Here is a 19,226-nt window from a genome sequence, read left to right as displayed (position 1 = left end):
GGTGGGGGCCCAGGCAGGAGATGGAGAGAGAGAGAGAGGGGTGGGGGAGAGAGAGAGATCTCCTGTCTCTTCTGATGAGGGCCCCAACCTCATGACCTAATTCCCTCCCACAGGCCCCAGCTCCAGATACTATCATGTTTGGGATTGGGACTTCAACATATGAATTTTGGGGGTGATACAAACATTCAGTCCACAGCCTATATGGCAAGCCAGTGGGCCAGACATGGGCTCTGTCTACGCAGTAACTGTGTTTGGAATAAATGAGTGATTTGAAGCATCACAAGTAAGTAAATCTGATACTGACCATGACCATGGATAAGAATGTTTTCTGAATATACTGCCCCCGCCAGAACAGAGGGAAAGACCGCCATAGCCTGTGGCACAATTGTGCTCAAAGCTTTTCCCTTCTGAGGGACTCTCCTAAGGGAGCCAAGGTATATTCCCCACTCACCCACCCCCTTACCCCATTATGTTCACCAACTCGTCTGTACACAGACAGAAGGCTTGCTGCAGAAAAAGACACCAGAACATCTTTTCTTCCGTTTAGTTTAGCAAAGACTAGCAGGGAAATCTGTGGGAAGGTGGCGCTAATGAGGTTACTGGGGGAGGTGAGAAGCATAATGAGTGTCAACCGTCAATGGTGAGGGAGACTAGGTGGGATGAGGCATCTTGGCCACGTAGACAATTTGGAAATCTAAAATTGGGGGGGAGGATACTGGTGTAGCAAGACAGTCTCACCATCAATCATCACACAGCCGGCTCACTCACTCACAGCTCTGGTCTCTGGTACACGGGTCAGAGACACCCAGTTTAAATCAATACCTGTGGGGGTGCCTGGGTGGCTCAGTCGGTTGAGCATCCGACTTCAGCTCGGGTCACGATCTCACAATCCGTGAGTTCGAGCCCCTCTTCGGGCTCTGTGCTGCCAGCTCAGGGCCTGGAGCCTGCTTCGGATTCTGAGTCTCCCTCTCTCTCTGCCCCTCGCCTGCTCATGCTCTGTCTCTCTCTGTCTCAAAAATAAATAAAAACACTAAAAAAAAATTTTAAAAATTAATACCTGCTAATTTTTTTTTAATGTTTATTTTTGAGAGAAAGAGAGACAGAGTGTGAGCAGGGAGGGGCAGAGAGAGAGGGAGACACAGAATCCAAAGCAGGCTCCAGGCTCTGAGCTGGCAGCACAGAGCCCGATGCGGGGCTTGAACCCATGAACTTCAAGATCATGACCTGAGCCGAAGTCAGACGTTTAAACGACTGACTGAGCCACCCAGGTGCCCCTAAACCAATATGTGTTAACTTTGTTTTCAGGTTTTTAGACAAGAAGTATATCCTCTACACTTTAGTTGCTCTGTAAATTTGTGTCTCTCTCACCCACTAGAGAGAATGAAATTAGAGTATTTTTTTTAAGTTTATTTATTTTGAGAGAGAAAGAGAGAGGCAGAGAGAGAATCCTAAGCAGGCTCTGCACCGTCAGTGTGGAGCCCAACATGGGGCTCGAACTCATGGAACCGTGAGATCCTGGCCTGAGCCGAAACCAAGAGTCAGACCTTAACCAACTGAGCCACCTAGGTGCCCCAATTAGAGTATTTTAGTGCACACAAATGTTCATTTTAAAAAGACAATCTCCAAAAGCATCACGGACAGGGAGTGAGTATACTAAGGAACCGTGCTATGATATTATCCAAACACGACAGCACAGCCCTAGAGTGTTCTGAGGCCTCAGTCGCCCCAAAAGGCTGAAGGCCCGCAGGCAGTTCTGATGACAGCAGTCCCTAGTCTGAAGCCGAAAGTCTGCCAGAGGGTGGGGGAAGGAGCTCAGAGCATCCACCGAAGTGGCTCCACCAGGCGGCTTGAGATGCAGGCTCTGGGTCGCACGGCCTCCATGTTGGCATATGGCGCATGGCCAGGGATGTCAGCTCTTGTGTTAGTCTGCTCAGGCTGCCACAACAAAATACCACAGACTGCAGGGCTTATACAATGAAATTTATTTTCTCACAGTTCTGAGGCTGGAAGTCTAAGATGAGGGTGTCAGTGTGGTAGGTTTCTGGTGAGAACTCTCTTCCTCGCTGGTGGACAGCTCCTTTCTTACAGGGCCTTTTTTCAGCGCTTATGCAAAGCACATGGGGGTGGTGGGTTGGGGACTCAGCCCTCTGGTGTCTCTTCTACTAACCTTGTGGGATCAGGACGGCACCTTATGACCTCCTTTAGCCTTAAAATTTTGCTTAGGGGCTCATCTCCAAGCGTAGCCACACTAGAGGTTAGGGCTTTAGCGTATGAATTTTGGAAGGACACAAACTTTCGGTCCACAACAGCTCTAGACAAGTGTCTGGCTTTCAATCCCTCCTTTGTTACAAGCTAGCTATGTGATCTTGAGGACGTTTCTTTAACTTTCTAAACCTCAGCCATCTCTGTGGCAGTAATGGGGCAATAATGGTATCTACGTCAGAGCATTGTAAGGATCAGATGAGATCATGCGTGTGACAGGGTTGGTGAGGGCCCAGTGTACAGGAGGTGTGCACTAATTGTTAACATTATTAACAGGGTCCTCTACGTTCTGAGAATGAGTTCCCTCTACAGGTATCCTGGGAATCCAGTCCCTTCAGAGCTGGGTTAACCTTCATGGATTTCTACAAGGAAGACGAAAAGACAGGTTGGGTCGGGGACCCAACCCAAGGGTTCTAGAGAAAGGATTGAGTGTTACAGTCGATAGTAGCTCTACCCACTCCTCCCATAAAGGAGGCATCGGGAGGAACTGAGCCCTCCACCTGAACGAAGGGTCACATTGGATGCCTCTGGCTTCTTTTTAGCTTTAAAAAAACAAAAAAGCTTCTCAACATAACTTCTCAGGTTATGAAAGGTAACCTAAGTTTATTGTATATAGTTTGAAAGTACAGAAAACTATAAATAACATAAGAATCACCTGTAACTCTTCCATTCAGAGCTAACTCTAATGACCTTTCTTTAAACTCAGAGAGACCTGACTGTGAACCCGATCCTTCTCCTGGAGTGGTGTGGCCTTTAATTTCCAAAACTTGTGTTTCCTCCTCTTATGATGGGGCTAATGTTCCTGCCTTGTTCCCACTTCTCAGGGTTGCCCCGTGGTTGAATGCATGGAAAATGCCAGACGCGGGGTGTTAGCTTACCAAGAGCTATTGCTCTCGTTTCTCTTGAAGAAGATACCCTTGGCTTTTGACAGCAGCATCAAAGCTAGGACAAGAATCCCCAGTAATTTATTATCGCATCGCCCTTCAAAGTCCCGACCCTCCAGGTGTATACTCTGAAGTATGTGTTCTAGATTAATAAGCAAGTCAATATTCTCATTTACAACACTGACATAAACAATTTGCCAGCATAAATATTCCTACTTTTCCTCTTTAAAGTAGCTTTAAAAGGTGAGGATTATATATTTGTACAGAGGGCTGGGGCGGGGGGGTGTCTTCTTTCGGCTGCCCCTACCACCACCATCACTTCCCTCTTCTAGTGCAAACTGAGAAGGTGCATCTCTTCTTTCGTGGTCACACTTGGCCTTGACTTTGTAATGAGAGAGAGGGAGATTGCATCTCTTAGGCTCTCCGGGTTTCTTTTGGCCAGAGTGCTTATGTCCATCACCTGAGAACAAACTCATTTCCTAGTTGCATATTAAATTAAAACTCCAGTTTTCAGGTTTTAGGACAAAAGATCTGAAATAATGTTCAGCTTCCTCCCAGCTTCAGGCAATAAGCTTGTGGCCGCGACGGTCCCATTTTCCCATCTCTCCAGTCCCATTTTCCCATCTCACTGCCGCCTCTCTGCCCAGTACCTTCCTCACTAGGAGAGGGGCCCCTTCTCCCCAGAGCTTGGAATGATACCTGGTGGGGAGCAGATGTTCCTGGGAAACAGCTGTTGTGGTCCACTCCCAACACCTGTGTTGTTCCCCAGCACCGCCCCAGCAGCAGCCCCCCAAAGGGCCAGCCCCTCCTAACAGCAGGAGAGCCTGGTGGTTGACGCTGTGAATAGGCACAGTAAACTTTCTTGGTGTTGAGATTCCAGGCACTCCAGACTGGTCATCTTGACAAAAACAAACTGCTTAATCAAGTGTATCTAGGAGAGCAGGCTAAGCTCTCCAGATAGCTGACTTACCTCCTTTCAAGAGGTATTCCTTCAACAGGTTCTAAAGCCTTTTCATCCTGGGACACAGCCTCCCCACAGCTTATCTGGTGGCAGGCAAATGAAATGGCAAGAAGAAGAGGACATCTGTTGGTGCCTCGGCTCTGTCCACAGGTTTTTGCTGTATTGGAAAAGTGACGAAAGCTGAGCATTATCCTGAACGTAAAGTTGCCAGATATCCCAGGAAACAAATATGGAACAGCCTACCATTCACTGCTTTAAACCACCTGATCATGTTGGGGGTGCAACAAGTGCAGCAAGGCCATTCATTCATTTGTTCACTGGTTTTGAGTATCGTATACAGGAGGCTGGGGATGAGGAGGGAACAGAAACAATGATCATTGATTATACTGTTGACTTGGAGGACCTCAGTTCACAGATGCAGATAGACTCCAGGGCCATGAAGTCTATGAAGGGGCAGGGAGTCAGGAAGCCTTCTCAGAAAGGGGGACAATTGAATTGGGTCCCGAGGAATGAGAAGTTTACCAAGTAGAAAGGTGGGCTTCATCTGAGCCTTGGGGAGACCCTGCAATGGCGAGGTCTCCGTCCCCCTGGCCAAACTTTGTCCTATATTTTCTAGGCCTAAATGAAAATCATTTCTGTTCAGATACCTCAGGGTCAGGAGAGTTGTAGATCCAACCAAAGTGGGCTCCCTGGACGGAATTCTGATTCGCTCACTGTGACCACAGCTGTCTGAGCACTGACCCCTTCCCCTGTGTACCTCCCCCTTCACACCTCCAGCCCCACAGTGGCTCCCCCATACATCCCCCACTCTGCTCACAGCCTCTTGCTCCTCTATGCTCCCAGGAGCTCCTGCCTCCAGATGTACAGAGAGAACAGCTGTATATTCTTACCTCTTCTGCATCTTCACATATCTTCTTCCTATGAGCCTTGAACTTAGCCTTTCTTGAGTCTGTTTCCTCTTCTGTGGATGGGCATGATAATAGCTTCCTCACAGATTTGTTGGAAGGATCAAATAAAATAAACTATGTAAGTTGACAGGGACCTGGCTTCCATTGATGATGGCTGTCATTCTTCCCATGCTGTAAGACCTTACATCACAAATAATCTCTTATTCTCCTAGAACTTCAGTCTTTCCTTTGACTCTTTCCTAGCTGCTTGAAAAATCTTGGGTCTTCTCTGTCCTAAATTGGTACCTTACCTCAGCCATATTCCTCAGCCCATTTTATGGCTTCTTTTATTCACAAAGAATTGACAAATTCCCACAAACTTGCCTTCAACCACCATTTATCAAAGACTTGTTCATCTCCAAAACTGGTCAAGATCTCCTTGTGGTCCCTATTCCCCTCCACTGCATGGCCACATTTAATGCTAATGGAAGGGAGTTCCAAGAGGAAGAGAATGGTTAGTGGTCAAACGTGGCCACTCAGTGTATGTTCCATTTTGAGTTGATTTTTTATAAGATTTGAGATTTAAGCCAAGGTTTATTTTTTGTCTATGGATATCCAATTGCTCCAATACCATTTGTTAAAAAGACTATCTTTCCCCCCCCACCTCCATCAAATTGCTTTTTTGTAACTTTGTCAGAAATCAGTTGACCATACTTGCATGGGGATATTTCTGGGTCTTTATTCTGTTCCACTGATCTTTGTGTCTATCCCTCCATTCATATCACAAAGTCTTGATTACTGTAGCAATGTAGTAAGTCTTGAAATCAGGTAGACCGATCCCTCCCACTTTATTCATCTTTGTAAAAATTATTTTAGCTTTGTCATTTCACATAAACTTTAACAATAAGCTTGCCTCTATCTACAAAATATTTTTGCTGAGATACAAACTACATTAAACATGTATATCCATTAGGGGAAAATTGATATATTACTATGTTGGGTGTTCCAATCCATGAACGTGGTATGTCTCTCCACTCACTTAGATCTTTGATTTCTTTCATCAGCATTTTGTGGTTATCAGCATACAAATCCTGTATATGTTTTCTTAGATTTATGCCTATGCATTTAAAGTTTTTTGCATCATGTATATGTGTTCATTGCTAGTATATAGAAAAACTAACTTCTTATGTTGGTCTTTTATCTTGCATTCTTGCTGAACTCACTTGTACTAGGAGTGGGTTTTTTTTGTTTTTTTTTTTAAGAGAGAAAGCACGAACAGGCAAAAGGGGCAAAGGGAGAGAGAAAGAGAACCTTAAGAAAGAGAACCTCTGTGCTGAGCATGGAGCCTGATGTGGGGCTTGATCCCACAACCCCAGGATCACTAACTACCTGAGCAGAAACCAAGAGTCAGATGCTCAACCGACTGAGCCACCCAGGCACCCGAAGCATTCAGTTTTTAATCATTAAGTCTTATGTTAGCTATAGGTTTCTCAGAGGTGTTCTTTATTAAATTTAGGAAGTTAACTTTTATTCCTACTTTTATGAGAGTTTTTATCACGAATGGATGTTGAATTTTGTCATATGTTTTTTTCTGCATCAAATGATACGATTATGTGGTTTTTCTTCTTTAGCCTGTTAATATGGTGGATGACATTGATTGAATTTTCAAATATTGAGCCAACATTGCATCCCTGGAATAAATCCCATTTACATGGTGTAGAATTCTATTTACATGTTGCTGAATTCTACTTGCTAATATTTTGTTAAGAACTTTTTTTTTTTTTTAATTTTTGAGAGACAAGAGTGTAAGCAGGGGTGGGGCAGAGAAAGGGGGAGAGAGGATCTGAAGCAGGCTCAGAACTGACAGCCCAATGCAGGGCTCTAACTCACGTGCTGCAAGATCATGACCTGGGCCAAAGTCTGATGCTCGACTGACTGAGCCACCCACGTGCCCCTTGTTAAGAACTTTTTAATGTATATTCATGAGGGATATTACCCTATAGTTTTCTTTTTTTTGGCACTGTCTTTGTCTGGCTTTGGTATCTGAGGAATACTGGTTTCATAAAATGAGTTGGGAACATTTCCTTCTCTTCTGTTTTCTGGAAGAGATTGGCATTAATTCTTCTTTAAGCATATGGTAAAGTTCTCTAGCTTTTAAAAATAGTGGTTCCAGGGGTGCCTGGGTGGCTCAGTCAGTTGAGCATCTGACTCTTGGTTTCGGCTCAGGTCATGATCTCAGGGTTCATGAGTTCGAGCCCCACATTGGTCTCTGCGCTGACAGTGCGGAGCCTGCTTGGGATTCCCTCTCTCTCTGCCCTTCCCTCCCCTGCTCACTCACTCTCTCTCTCTCTCAAAATAAATAAATAAACATTATTTTGAGAGAGACCGAGACAGCACGAGTGGGGGAGAGGCAGAGAGAGAGGGGGACAGAGAATCTGAAGCCGGCTCTGCTGACTGCAGAGGGCCCGACGTGGGGCTCAAATCCACAAACCAGGAGATCATGACCTGAAGCAAAGTCCAACGCTTCACCAACTGAGCCACCCAGGCGTCCCTAAAATTTTTTTATAAGTTTATTTATTTATTTAGAGAGAGAGAGAGAGAGAGAGAGAGAGAGAGCAGGGGAGGGGCAGAGGGAGAGAGAGAATCCCATTCAGGCTCTGCACTGTCAATGCACAGGCCGATGCAGGGCTCGAACTTGAGAACCGTGAGATAATGACCTGAGCCAAAACCAAGAGTCAGACACGTAACCAAGTGAGCCACCCAGGCGCCCCCCCCCCCCCCCCCGCCACAAACATTTTTTCAAATAGTGGTTCTGGGGGACCCAGTCTGGACCACATAAAGCTGAATCTCTGGGGGTGGAGCTTTAGTGCAGGTGCTTTGCAAAGGCTCTGCCAATGAGCTTATTCGTGTGCAGCCAGCTGTGGAGCTTAATGTGGTAGTAGTGGCCTTGAGGCAGACATGGGAGAGCCAGCTGGAGCCGAATCCACCTGAAGAATGACACGGATTCAACAACTGTGAGGCTTGGAGAATTTGGCTCTGTGAGACACGCCCCGGGAGCCCCTGATACCTTTGGGACCATATGGTACAGTGGGGACACTGTTCACACAAGACCTGTGGTTTGACTTGGCTACTGAGAAGCCATAAATCCCTTACTCAGCAGTTTCAGCTTTCTGATTGGTAAAATGCCACTCCTTGGGTTGTTCTGGGACTAAAACAACACAGTAGATAGGAAAATGCTTTAGAACCTACACATCATTTTGGGAAGGTAGACACTGATGTTTCTTTGGACCCCGGATGCACCCTTACTGCCACTGTGTCGTGATTCCCAATAAGTCTCACTATGAGGTCAGTGGGAGGCTTGTGACCCCAGCTGGTTGTAGGACCAGTGTTCTCAGGCCATGGGGAAACTTCCTCCCCCTCCCTGCTCACTTACTCTGCCCATGGGGTTTGGACTCTGATAGGAAGAAGTGGGACCTTGGTTACAGTGAAAAGGGACTTTGACCTTGACTGGTGCCTCCCTTTCACCCTCCATAGGAACATGCTTGCCAATTCAGGCAGCGTGAGGATTCTCATCAAGGGAGGCAAGGTGGTGAACGATGACTGCACCCACGAGGCTGACGTCTACATTGAGAATGGCATCATCCAGCAGGTGGGCCGTGAGCTCATGATCCCCGGAGGGGCCAAGGTGATCGATGCCACTGGGAAGTTGGTGATCCCTGGAGGCATTGACACCAGCACCCACTTCCATCAGACCTTCATGAACGCTACATGCGTGGACGACTTCTACCACGGGACCAAGGTAATGTTCCTGTTCGCTGAAGGTGCCTTCCTTCCCTTTCGGTTTCTTCTGTTTGTGGGGTTGCTCCAGACTAGACCCATGTGAACAGGATGCCCCTGCTGTATTGCTAAAAGGACGAGGGTGCTCTCATGGGGCCACTGTGGCAGCTGACATAGGAAATTCCAGGCTAGATGTCATAGATCTCCATGGCTACCGAAAAGGAGGTATGTAGGCCTGTTTTACCGATCACATCACTTACCCGTGTGCCGAGGCTGGGAACTGATTTTATTTTTATATGGTTACATCATGTAATGCAGACCTAGAAGAAGAAGAGAATTATAGCTGGTGTTTGTTGCTATGCATGTATGTGACGGGGAGTGTGGTATTGATCTGAAGAACTCCTTTATGGATGATCAGCTAAATTAATTCCCCAAAGATTGTGAAAAATAGATATGCTTCTTCTAGATGATTTTAATGGCAGTAATTATGAAACAAACATGGCTAGCGATCTTGGATTATCTCTCCTAGCTTGTTCATTATTTTTAAAAACAGCTGGAAAAAAAAACAAAAAACCTGGTAGTGGAGCCTCTTTTAGAGGGAGTTGTCATGGGCAATATTTACTGTTATTGAGCTGAGCCAGAGCTGTGGTATGTTGCTGAATGCAGAATACGAAAACCAAATGAATTAGGAGGAAATTAACATTTTGCAAAAAAAGTCACGTGTGGATTCTTTTACCCTTCTGTGCTCCCGAACCTCTGTTATTGCTGTCACTCCTCTGCATTGTAATTACCTGTCACATGCCAGCCTCTCCCTGAACACCAGAGTATGGGCTCCTTATGGCCTTGATGATATTCCTCTGCTTTCCCAGATCCTGGCACTGACCAGAACCGAAATAACTACCCAGTAAATGTTTGTTGACTGAATAAGTGAAGAGTGCTTATGCATCAAAGTTACCTATGAAGGTTTTTTACCTTTTTTTAAAAAAAAAATGTTTATTTATTTTTGAGAAAGAGAAAGAGAGAGAAGGGGAGGAGCAGAGAGAGAGAGAGACAGAATTTCAGGAAGGCTCTGTGCTACCAGCACAGAGCACAATGTGGGGTTCACACTCATGAACCAGGAGATCATGATCTGAGCCAAAATCAAGAATCGGACACTCAACTGACTGAGCCACCCAGGTGCCCCTGAAGATTTTTTTAAATGTAGAATTAAATCAATTTCAAGGACCACAAGTCCCTGACCCTGGAGGCAGCCCCTTCTACTGTCTGACCTAATAAAGGACTTGGCCTCTAACACTCTCCGGGCAAAAGGGATCCACTAGCTACTGGTCCAGGGGCTGTAGTTAGCCCTCTGTCCTACTTTGGCCCACAGCCTCAAATCCCCACGGCCCTCCACCCTAAAATGCCACCTCTGCTCTACCGGGGCTTCTCAGGGAGCCCTTCTCCCATGCTTAGGTGTCTCCCCTTACGATCCATTTTCCTGGGGGTTCAGAGGCTCCTGCTAGGCAGTGACCGATGAGGCTCTGCAAACCCACCCCTGAGGAGTCTGGCTCGGGCAGGCAGAGGCTGGCCTTGGGGTCACAGGGCAGTTGGCCTCTAAGGTCTCCCTGAAGATATGTTCCCATCCTGCTGCAGGAGCAGCAGACCAGACCCCCGGACGGCTGAGCTGTGAGGAGTCACAGTCGCCGTAGCCCAGCCGGTTCTAAGGCAAGGATGGGCTCAGGACTAATACTCTAGAATCCAGGGCCAAATCTGCCTATTCTAGCAGAGCCCAGAGAAGAGAGGCAGTAGGCAGACCCTTCCTACTTTCTCTTCTGAGAATTCCCCCAGGGCCTGTGAGTAAGGCTTCACTGAGGAAATGGGGAGCCCCAGCCCCATCAACTTCTGCAGGGTACACGAGTGGCAGGACTTCTTTGAAGGGAGCGAGCACATCCACTTCACTGTCCCCAAGTACTGGAGCCAGGCCAGGCCTGTTTGGTTTATGGTCATCGTACTGTTATTTTTGTTGAAGCAGAGCATATATACAGAAAAGTATGCAAATTGTAAGTATACAGAATTGTCACAACTGAACACACCCTTGTAATCAGCACCCACATTGAGAAACCAGACTTTACCAGCACCAAAGTGTCCCTCCTTATGCCCCCTCCCAGTCACTACTTCTTACCAAGGATAACCACTATCCTGACTTTTTATACCATTGTTTGAAAAAAAAAAACAAAAAAATAGCTTAGCAATCCCTATCAAAGTAACACCAGCATTCTTCACAGAGCTAGAACAAACAGTCCTAAAATTGGTATGGAATCAGAAAAGACCCCGAATAGCCAAAGCAATCCTGAAAAAGAAAACCAAAGCAGGCATCACAATTCCAGGCTTCAAGACCTATTACAAAGACGTAATCATCAAAACAGTATGGTACTGGCACAAAAACAGACACACAGATCAGTGGAACAGAATAGAGAACCCAGAAATAGACCCACAAACACGGCCAAACAATCTTTGACAAAGCAGGAAAGAATATCCAATGGAAAAAAGACAATCTCTTCAGCAAAAGGTGTTGGGAAAACTGGACAGCGACATGGAGAATGAGCCTGGACCACTTTCTTACACCATACACAAAAGTAAACTTAAAATGGACAAAACACCTGAACATAAGACAGGAAGCCTCAAAATCTTAGAGGAGAAAACAGGCAACAACCTCTTTGACCTCAGCCACAGCAACTTCTTACGGAACGTGTCTCTGGAGGCAAGGGAAACAAAAGCAAAAATGAACTACTGGGGCCTCAAGATAAAAAGCTTCTGTACAGTGAAGGAAACAATCAGCAAAACTAAAAGGCAACTGACGGAATGGGAGAAGATGTTTGAAATGACATAGCAAATCAAGGGTTAGTATCCAAAATCTATAAAGAACTCACCAAACACAACACCCAAAAAACAATCTAGTGAAGAAATGGGCAAAAGACATGAATAGACACTTTTCCAAAGAAGACATCCAGATGGCTAACAGACACATGAAAAAATGCTCAACATCACTTATCATCAGGGAAATACAAATCAAAACCACGAGATACCACCTCACACCTGTCAGAATAGCTAAAATAAACAACTCAGGCAACAACAGATGCTGGCGAGGATGCGGAGAAAGAGGATCCTTTTGCATTGCTGGTGAGAATGCAAACTGGTGCAGCCACTCTGGAAACAGTATGGAAGTTCCTCAAAAATTAAAAATAGAGCTACCCTACGACCCAGCAATTGCACTACTAGGTATTTATCCAAGGGATACAGGTATGCTGTTTCGAAGGGACACATGCATCCCAGTGTTTATAGAAGCACTATCAACAATAGCCAAAGTATAGAAAGAGCCCAAATGTCCATCGATGGATGAAGGGATAAAGAAGATGTGGTGGATGTGGCGTGTGTGTGTGTGTGTGTGTGTGTGTGTGTGTGATGGAGTATTACTCAGCAACCAAAAAGAATGAAACCTTGCCATTTGCAGCAACATGGATGGAACTAGAGGGTATTATGCTAAGAGAAATTAGTCAGAAAAAGACAAATGTCATGTGACTTCACTCATATGTGGAATTTAAGATACAAAACACATGAACAAAAGGGAAAGGAAGCAAAAATAAGATTAAAAACAGAGAGACAAATCATGAGAGATTTTTATTTATTTATTTATTTATTTTAATTTTTTTTTTTTTAACGTTTATTTATTTTTGGGACAGAGAGAGACAGAACATGAACGGGGGAGGGGCAGAGAGAGAGGGAGACACAGAATCGGAAGCAGGCTCCAGGCTCTGAGCCATCAGCCCAGAGCCCGACGCGGGGCTCGAACTCACGAACCGCGAGATCGTGACCTGAGCCGAAGTCGGACGCTCAACCGACTGAGCCACCCAGGCGCCCCAAGAGAGATTTTTAAATACAGAGAACAAACTGAGGGTTGCTGGAGGGGTGTTGGTGGGTGGATGGGCTAAATGGGCAAGGGGCATTGAAGGAGGACTCTTGTTGGGATGAGCACTGTGTATTGTATGTAAGCGATGAATCACTAAATTCTATTCCTGAAATCATTGTTACACTATATGTTAACTAACTTGGACATAAATTGAAAATAAATAAATTTTTACAAAAAGATCATAGAAACCAAAAAAAAAAAAAAAAACCAACAGCATAATTGAGATATAATTCAGACATCATACAGTTAAGAAAGTAAGTAGGTAACTAAAGTATAGAAGTCCATGATTTTAGGTATATTCACCATAGATTGGTCCTGGCTGTTTATATAAATAAAATTAAGTGGTTTGTACCTTTGCATTAGCTTCCTTTGCTCAGTATTATTTTTGTGAAATTCATTCATGTTGAACTTATTCACTTTCACTGCTTTATTGTTTGATGTACCACATATTGGCATTATCAATGCCAATAATACCGTTGCTGTGAATGTTCTTGTACATCTTTCAGCAAATGTATGATCACATATCTGTTGAGCACATTCCTAGGAGTAGAATTGCTGGGTCATAGGGGTACATGCGCTCAGCTTTAGGATAGGCCACCAAATTATCTTCCCAACTGATTGTAACAATGAATACTCCCAGCTGTAATATAAGAGAGACTATAGTATTTACCACCAACAGGACTCTGATTACCACCGGGGTCCCTGCTGGGGTCAATTCTGTAGGGTGGTCGAGCGTCGCGCCCAAAATTGTAGCTTTCTGGCTCCTGTCTCCACTTGGGAGACCTTCAGTCTAAGGTCAGATGCCATGCTGTCACCACGCTGTCTACCAGCCTCTCAGAGGGCAGGCTGGTCTTCTTTGTCTTATTTTTCACATTGTCATCAGCCGGGCCTCATTAGCCGGGAGTGGCAGGTTTTCCCCTGAGAGCCTTTAGCTCTTTATAGCCGATGAAAACCCCAGCACACGCATCTTTGTGCAAGGTGGTGGGTAACTCCTGATCTTTTCCAGGCTTCTCATCCATGGGAGCAGCTGCCTCTGCAAAACACGTAAAAGCCCCTCTGTGATTTAAGGCCCCCCAGTGCATGTCAGGCCCTAGTTGTGCAGTGTTTAAAGGCCCAAAGATCCTACGCCACGCTGGCTACCGGCATCCCCTAAACCAACCCTTTGTTATGTCCGTACTAAGCAAGATTGGATCTTGACGCCCTTGTGCTTGAGCCCTTATATTGAGCATCTGTTTCCTAACGTAGCCCCTGACTCAGCCTTCCCTGGATCGCATCTATAGACCCTGCCCAAAATTCTGCCACAGTCTCCCAGCCTCCCAAGAGCCGGTTTCCTGCCCCAGTACTCCCACCCCTCCATTCCTGGATTTCCCCTTCACCTTGGTGCTCCTACAGGGGGACACTTGGGCTTCCTCTTTCTTCTAGTCGCTGACCATCTCCCAGGGAGAGAAAATGCTCTCCTGTTGCAGTGCTGCTCCAGGGACATGTCGATTTAATTATTCACACGGCCTGTGGCGCTCGTTCAGAGGCCGTGCACCCTGATAGACCAGCGCTGACCTACTTTGTACATTCTAAGAAAGGTAGCAGTTGATTGGCTTGAAGCATCTGGATTTATAATAGAATAATAATCCTAAGGAAAAGCTCACCCGAGTGATTAGCCTAGAGAGAAAGAGAGATCAAGTTGCATCTTTTTGTTCTTGTCCGACAGATCCGCGGGGCCTTGAACTCTGCGCCCCCTAAGCTATTGCGTGCCTGTCAATTTGGCGGCAGCAGCCAGGGCTGGGAAAACAAAACAGTTGAAAGCCTGGCTCTTCCGAGAGCATCTGGGTCTCCATTGTACTGGGTCTAAAGGGATTTCTCTAGCACTTTAACAAATGCTTCGCCTGCTTTCAGACGCTGTGGCAGGCGCTGCCTGGCACCCCTGGCTCTGCATCCCACGCGCACAGCGGGCCCTTGATCCTCCTCCCCGCCTCCTCACACCCTCCCGACCTGCGGGCGCTGCCCTCCCCGGCCCAGAACCTAGGTTTCCCGGAAGCGGAGCGCCAAGACCACCTGCTTGTTAATAATGCAGACCCCATTGAAGAAAGAGCTTGTCTCCCGCGGGGAGGCAAGGCCAGGATTTCAGATGGGTCATGAGGTCTTTTATTGTTATTCTCCTTAACTTACTTATAAGTTATATTTATTCTCTTGTGTGTAGCTAATGCTACATAATGAAGAATGTTAACGCAGGGTCTTGAGATCCACCCCACCAATGGCTCTCCGCAGCGAGGTGGGAATATCAGAATCGGGCTTTTTAAGCTATAGGCACAGCCCCTTCACTAAGATGTTGATAGAGGGGCAGGCATGGGCAATCGGAAAAAGCTTCCTAGATGCCTTTTCTGCTTTCCCGCTTCTCCGAAAATATATTAAGCACCACCATCTAGGCCAGTGGTTTTCAACCCTTAGAAACAAATTACAGTAGAACGACTCGGGGAATTTTTTACGACACCGGTACCCAGGGCCCATGCCAGACCGGTGAAATCCGTGCCTCTAGGTCTGCCTCTTCCTCCATCAGTATTTTTTTTTAATCTTTTATTTTATTATTTTTGAGAGAGAGAGTATGAGCAGGGGAGGAGCAGAGAGAGAGAGAGGGAGACAGAGAATCCAAAACAGGCCCCAGGCCCTGAGCTGTCAGCACAGAGCCCGACGTGGGGCTCGAACTCACAGACCGTGAGATCATGACCTGACCCAAAGTTGGACGCTCAACTGACTGAGCCGAGCCACCCAGGTGCCCCTCCATCAGTAATTTTTTTAAAGCATCCCTAATGATTCTGACACTGGCAGGTGAATTAATAAGGAACTTTCTCCGCTGTTTTGAATAGTGTATTGTCCTGGCTGTTACTGCTGCCGAGCTGGCCCTCACGTCCTCTTTGAAAGCTGGGGCCTGCTTTGCCTGCCCTTGCCGGTCTTATTTATTTGCTTCTCTCCTTCCATTCACATTCCAGGGTCGTCAGTGGGCTCCCAAATCCCAGCCTGGGTCTTAGAATGCCTGTACTTGCTAGAATTCGCTGGCCCTGTGTTCTCCCCTCCTGTCTGTATCCCGTTGACATCATCAGTGAGTGAGAAGTTGGCCATGATAGACGTGTCATTAAACGGAAGTCCGGCCGGGTCTGTTCCTCTTTGTGGTCCCAGAGACTCCCTCTCGCCTGTGCCAGGACCATCTGGTCACAGAGACAGCCTCCCATTAACTCAAAATCAGCATCAGCAGGACATCTATTCTTTTCTACAAGAGAAGCCAAATCCGAGAAGAGTGCTTGGGCCAGCATGAGATCAGCCAAGGCGCTGTTCGATGGCATAGGTTTGGAGAGCCTGCCACATCCCACCCCCCAGTGGAGGGTCCTGACCCTCCCTCCCCTTCTGTCACTGCAGAGGACCGGGCCCTATCTGGTAGAGTCATGAAATGGGACAGGCTAGTACATAAATAAATTCCCTTTGGTGTCCAGCCTGCCGGCATCCTTACCAAGGAGCCCATTTATCCACTGGGCAGGCGGTTTTTCTACTTTGCTTTTGAAATTTGCTCTTTTGGAATTAAACCTTTCAATGGTGTTCACCATTTCTTTCTTTTTTTTTTTTTTTTTCTCTTGACTCCAGTACTCTATCCATTTCTGTTTAATTCGGGCCAAAATGTTTTTCCAGTCTTTTAGCTCTGCAATAACTCTGTTTATCAGGACCCAGGTTCCTATGGTCTGGCTTATTAATTAATGCTCCCGAATTCACTTATGTCTTCATTCCTGTAAAAAGCTGGAAGGGACCTTAGAAGTCTAGCTCCACCCTCCCATCGATGGAAAATGCATGAGTTGCCCCAAGTCTCAGAGATAACTGGGCCAGAACGCAAGTTTCTCAGTCTGAGGGCCTTTTCACCATTTTCACCAGGCCACTCGGGCTCTCCTGAAACCCCAGAGTTGGATAGTCACCCCTTTCGGACCGACAGCTACCTCTCAGCGGGCTGCATACAGATAGTTTCCTTGACACTATGGCCTGGACCCGACGAAATCATCACAGAACTGACGTGCATTGCAGACCGCGGAGTGAGCTCTTTGCCATCCTGAAACGGTGGCTTTATAAAACCCCACCCGTCACTGGAGGAGTAACAAACATCCTCCTTAGATGTTGACAGTTTCTGCCATTTACAAACGGGTGTCGTGGGGCTTAAAGGAGGATGCATGAAAGACACTTCCCACAGTGCCTGGCACAGAGTGTGCGTACGATAAATGATAAATGTTGGTCCCTAGGGTATCACTGCCTGTGTCCACCCTAGGCCTGGCCTTGGCTCTGTCTTCCGTCTCTTAGACCCACCCATTTTAGCTTTGCGATGAAACTGTTCCACTGCCTGTCTAGTCCCTGTGCTGCCTGGGTCCCTAGCTTTGCCAGCAGGACATCCTGACGGGCCTTCTCTCAAAAGCCACCCTCCTCCCATCTCTCAAAAGCCACCCTCCTCCCATCCTGGGCCAGATGCTGCCACACCATGCCTGTTCTTCCCACCGACCTGCCACCCTTCTGGCACGACTGTGCTGGTCGGGATCAGCACAGCTGGGCTCCCCTCCCTCCTCTGAATCACTGACAGTCACACTAAAGATCTCCATGAGTGCCTCATGAAGTGGCTTCCCCTTCTAAGCCACCTGGAGGTCATCCCTTCTCCTGCCTCTTCCAATGGAACCTGGCACCCTGGCAGGCGTCGTATTGGTTTTCTACTTCACGACAAATTAAAACAATACCTATTTACCAGCGCCCAGTTCTGTAGGTCCTAAGTCCGGGCACAGTGTGACTGGGTCCTCTGCGCAGGGCCTCACAAAGGTACAGTCAAGGTGTCTGCTGGGCTGCTTGCTCATCTGGAGTTCAGAGTCCTCTGCCAAGCTCACCTGCCTGTGGCAGAATTCGGTCACTAGCAGCTTGAGGGCTGAGGTCCCCGACTCCTTGCTGGCCACCTGCTGGGGGCCCTTCTCAGCTCCTCGAGGCTGTCACCATTTCCTTACCACGTGCCCACCTCCATCTTCAAAGCCAGAAGGAGACTGGCACTTTGAATCCCTCTCCTGTTTCAAATCGTTCTGACTTAGAATCTCTTTTGCCAGAAAGAGCTCGCCTGGTTAGCCTCGGCGCACGGAGATCCTCAACTGTCCCATATGACATAACCCGTGGGTAATGGCGTCCCATCTGATTCACGGGGCCCCTTCCACACTTAATGGGAGGGATGTACAGAGTGTGGTTCCCTGGGAGTCCCCTGCCTACGGTTGGTGAAGGGGAACACATGCAAAACCATGGCCATCCTATAGACTGTTACCCTCGTCTACCCCCACCTCACCGATTTTGCTTAAACTACTTAAGACTCCACATTTACTTAAAAAAAAAAAAAAATCAAAAATCACCTTGGCCACCCTTCACTTCACAGCTCTCTGTGCCTCATGTCACGCTCCTGCTTGAGACCCTGCTGTGACTCCCTGTGGTCTCAGATGTCAAGTTCGGGTGTCTGGGTCTTCACCCTGGGCAGCTCCCATCTGACCTTACCTGTCCATGCAGTCCGCATTCCCAACACGTGCCCGTGCATCAGCAAGGTGGTTTTCTCTCCCTGTGACCATCCCATGCTCCCCACTACTGTCCCTTCCCACCATCCATGTAAACCTTCCAGGCCTACCAAACTCCTGTCATGTTCTTCCTCCAGCTAATTCAGATCCTGGATCCCACTATCTCCTCCGCAGCCGAAATAATTTGTCATCTGGGGCTTTCGAATTGTTTTGTGTGGAAAGTTTGTCTTCCAGCTAGATTGAAGAATATTCCAGGGGCAGAGACCACCATTTATCTTTAGCTCATGACCCACCACAGACCCACATGGCTTGAAACATAGAGTAGTTGTTCTCAGAAATAGGTGAATGTCAGCAGTGTGGTAGTAATGAGCAAAGACGGGGGGAGACCCCTGGAATCTGCATTTCAGCGCATGTTTACTAGACGTGTGATTTGGACAAATTCATCTCTCTCTGTCTCTCGGTTTCCTTCTCTGGAAAATGGAAGATTATAATAGTATTTTATGCGTGTTAATTGAGTTCCTATTTGTAAAGAACTTAAAATAATACTCAGTGCTTACTAAGGACTCTATGAGGGTCCATTAAATCAATCCATCAATCACCCAGTTGTGCTAATCAAGGACCAACCCTTGGAAAACGGTTTGTACAATTTCCTCCTGAGCCTACTACATATTCAACCGTTAGGCATCACACAGGAACTAAAACATTGGATTCTGTTTCTACTGTTAGGTTAATGATGTGTGTTTTCGATTTCAAATGGAGTCTAATAGTAATGGTGATGAATTCTAGATAATTTTCTCTCTTCTCTCTTTCTCTTAAAAGCAGAAATAGCCAGTCAAACTCTGCAGGCACTCAGGAGCTATTTAAAGATGCCCTGCTTCAGATCAGTTGTCTTGTTTAACAAAACCTTGCCGGCAACTTCTTTCTATGTCCACATTAATTGGGAGGCAAAATGTA

General features: G+C 46.7%; 1 protein-coding gene and 1 long non-coding RNA gene across 3 annotated transcripts in view; one reads left to right on the top strand and one right to left on the bottom strand.

Moving 5' to 3' along the window:
* Positions 1-19,226, top strand: part of DPYSL5 (dihydropyrimidinase like 5) — a 100,365-nt gene that overhangs the window by 35,130 nt on the left and 46,009 nt on the right. For both annotated transcript variants that reach the window (XM_053891058.1, XM_019449758.2), the window contains one exon: positions 8,529-8,793. In XM_053891058.1, the coding sequence (XP_053747033.1) occupies positions 8,533-8,793 (261 nt within the window). In that variant the 5' untranslated portion in view covers positions 8,529-8,532. The remainder of the gene's footprint in view (positions 1-8,528; positions 8,794-19,226) is intronic.
* On the bottom strand, positions 12,928-14,536 carry LOC109267170 (uncharacterized). The gene is made up of 2 exons (XR_002079968.2): positions 14,094-14,536; positions 12,928-13,750 (listed from the first exon to the last, which is right to left on the bottom strand). It is a non-coding gene; the product is annotated as an uncharacterized LOC109267170 (long non-coding RNA).

The sequence above is a fragment of the Panthera pardus genome, unplaced genomic scaffold (assembly GCF_024362965.1).
Source record: "Panthera pardus isolate Hobbes unplaced genomic scaffold, ASM2436296v1 HiC_scaffold_26, whole genome shotgun sequence".
In the NCBI taxonomy this organism is placed as follows: domain Eukaryota; kingdom Metazoa; phylum Chordata; class Mammalia; order Carnivora; family Felidae; genus Panthera; species Panthera pardus.
Note: the sequence above shows the minus strand (reverse complement) of the source record. Positions and strands in the feature narration are given on the sequence as shown.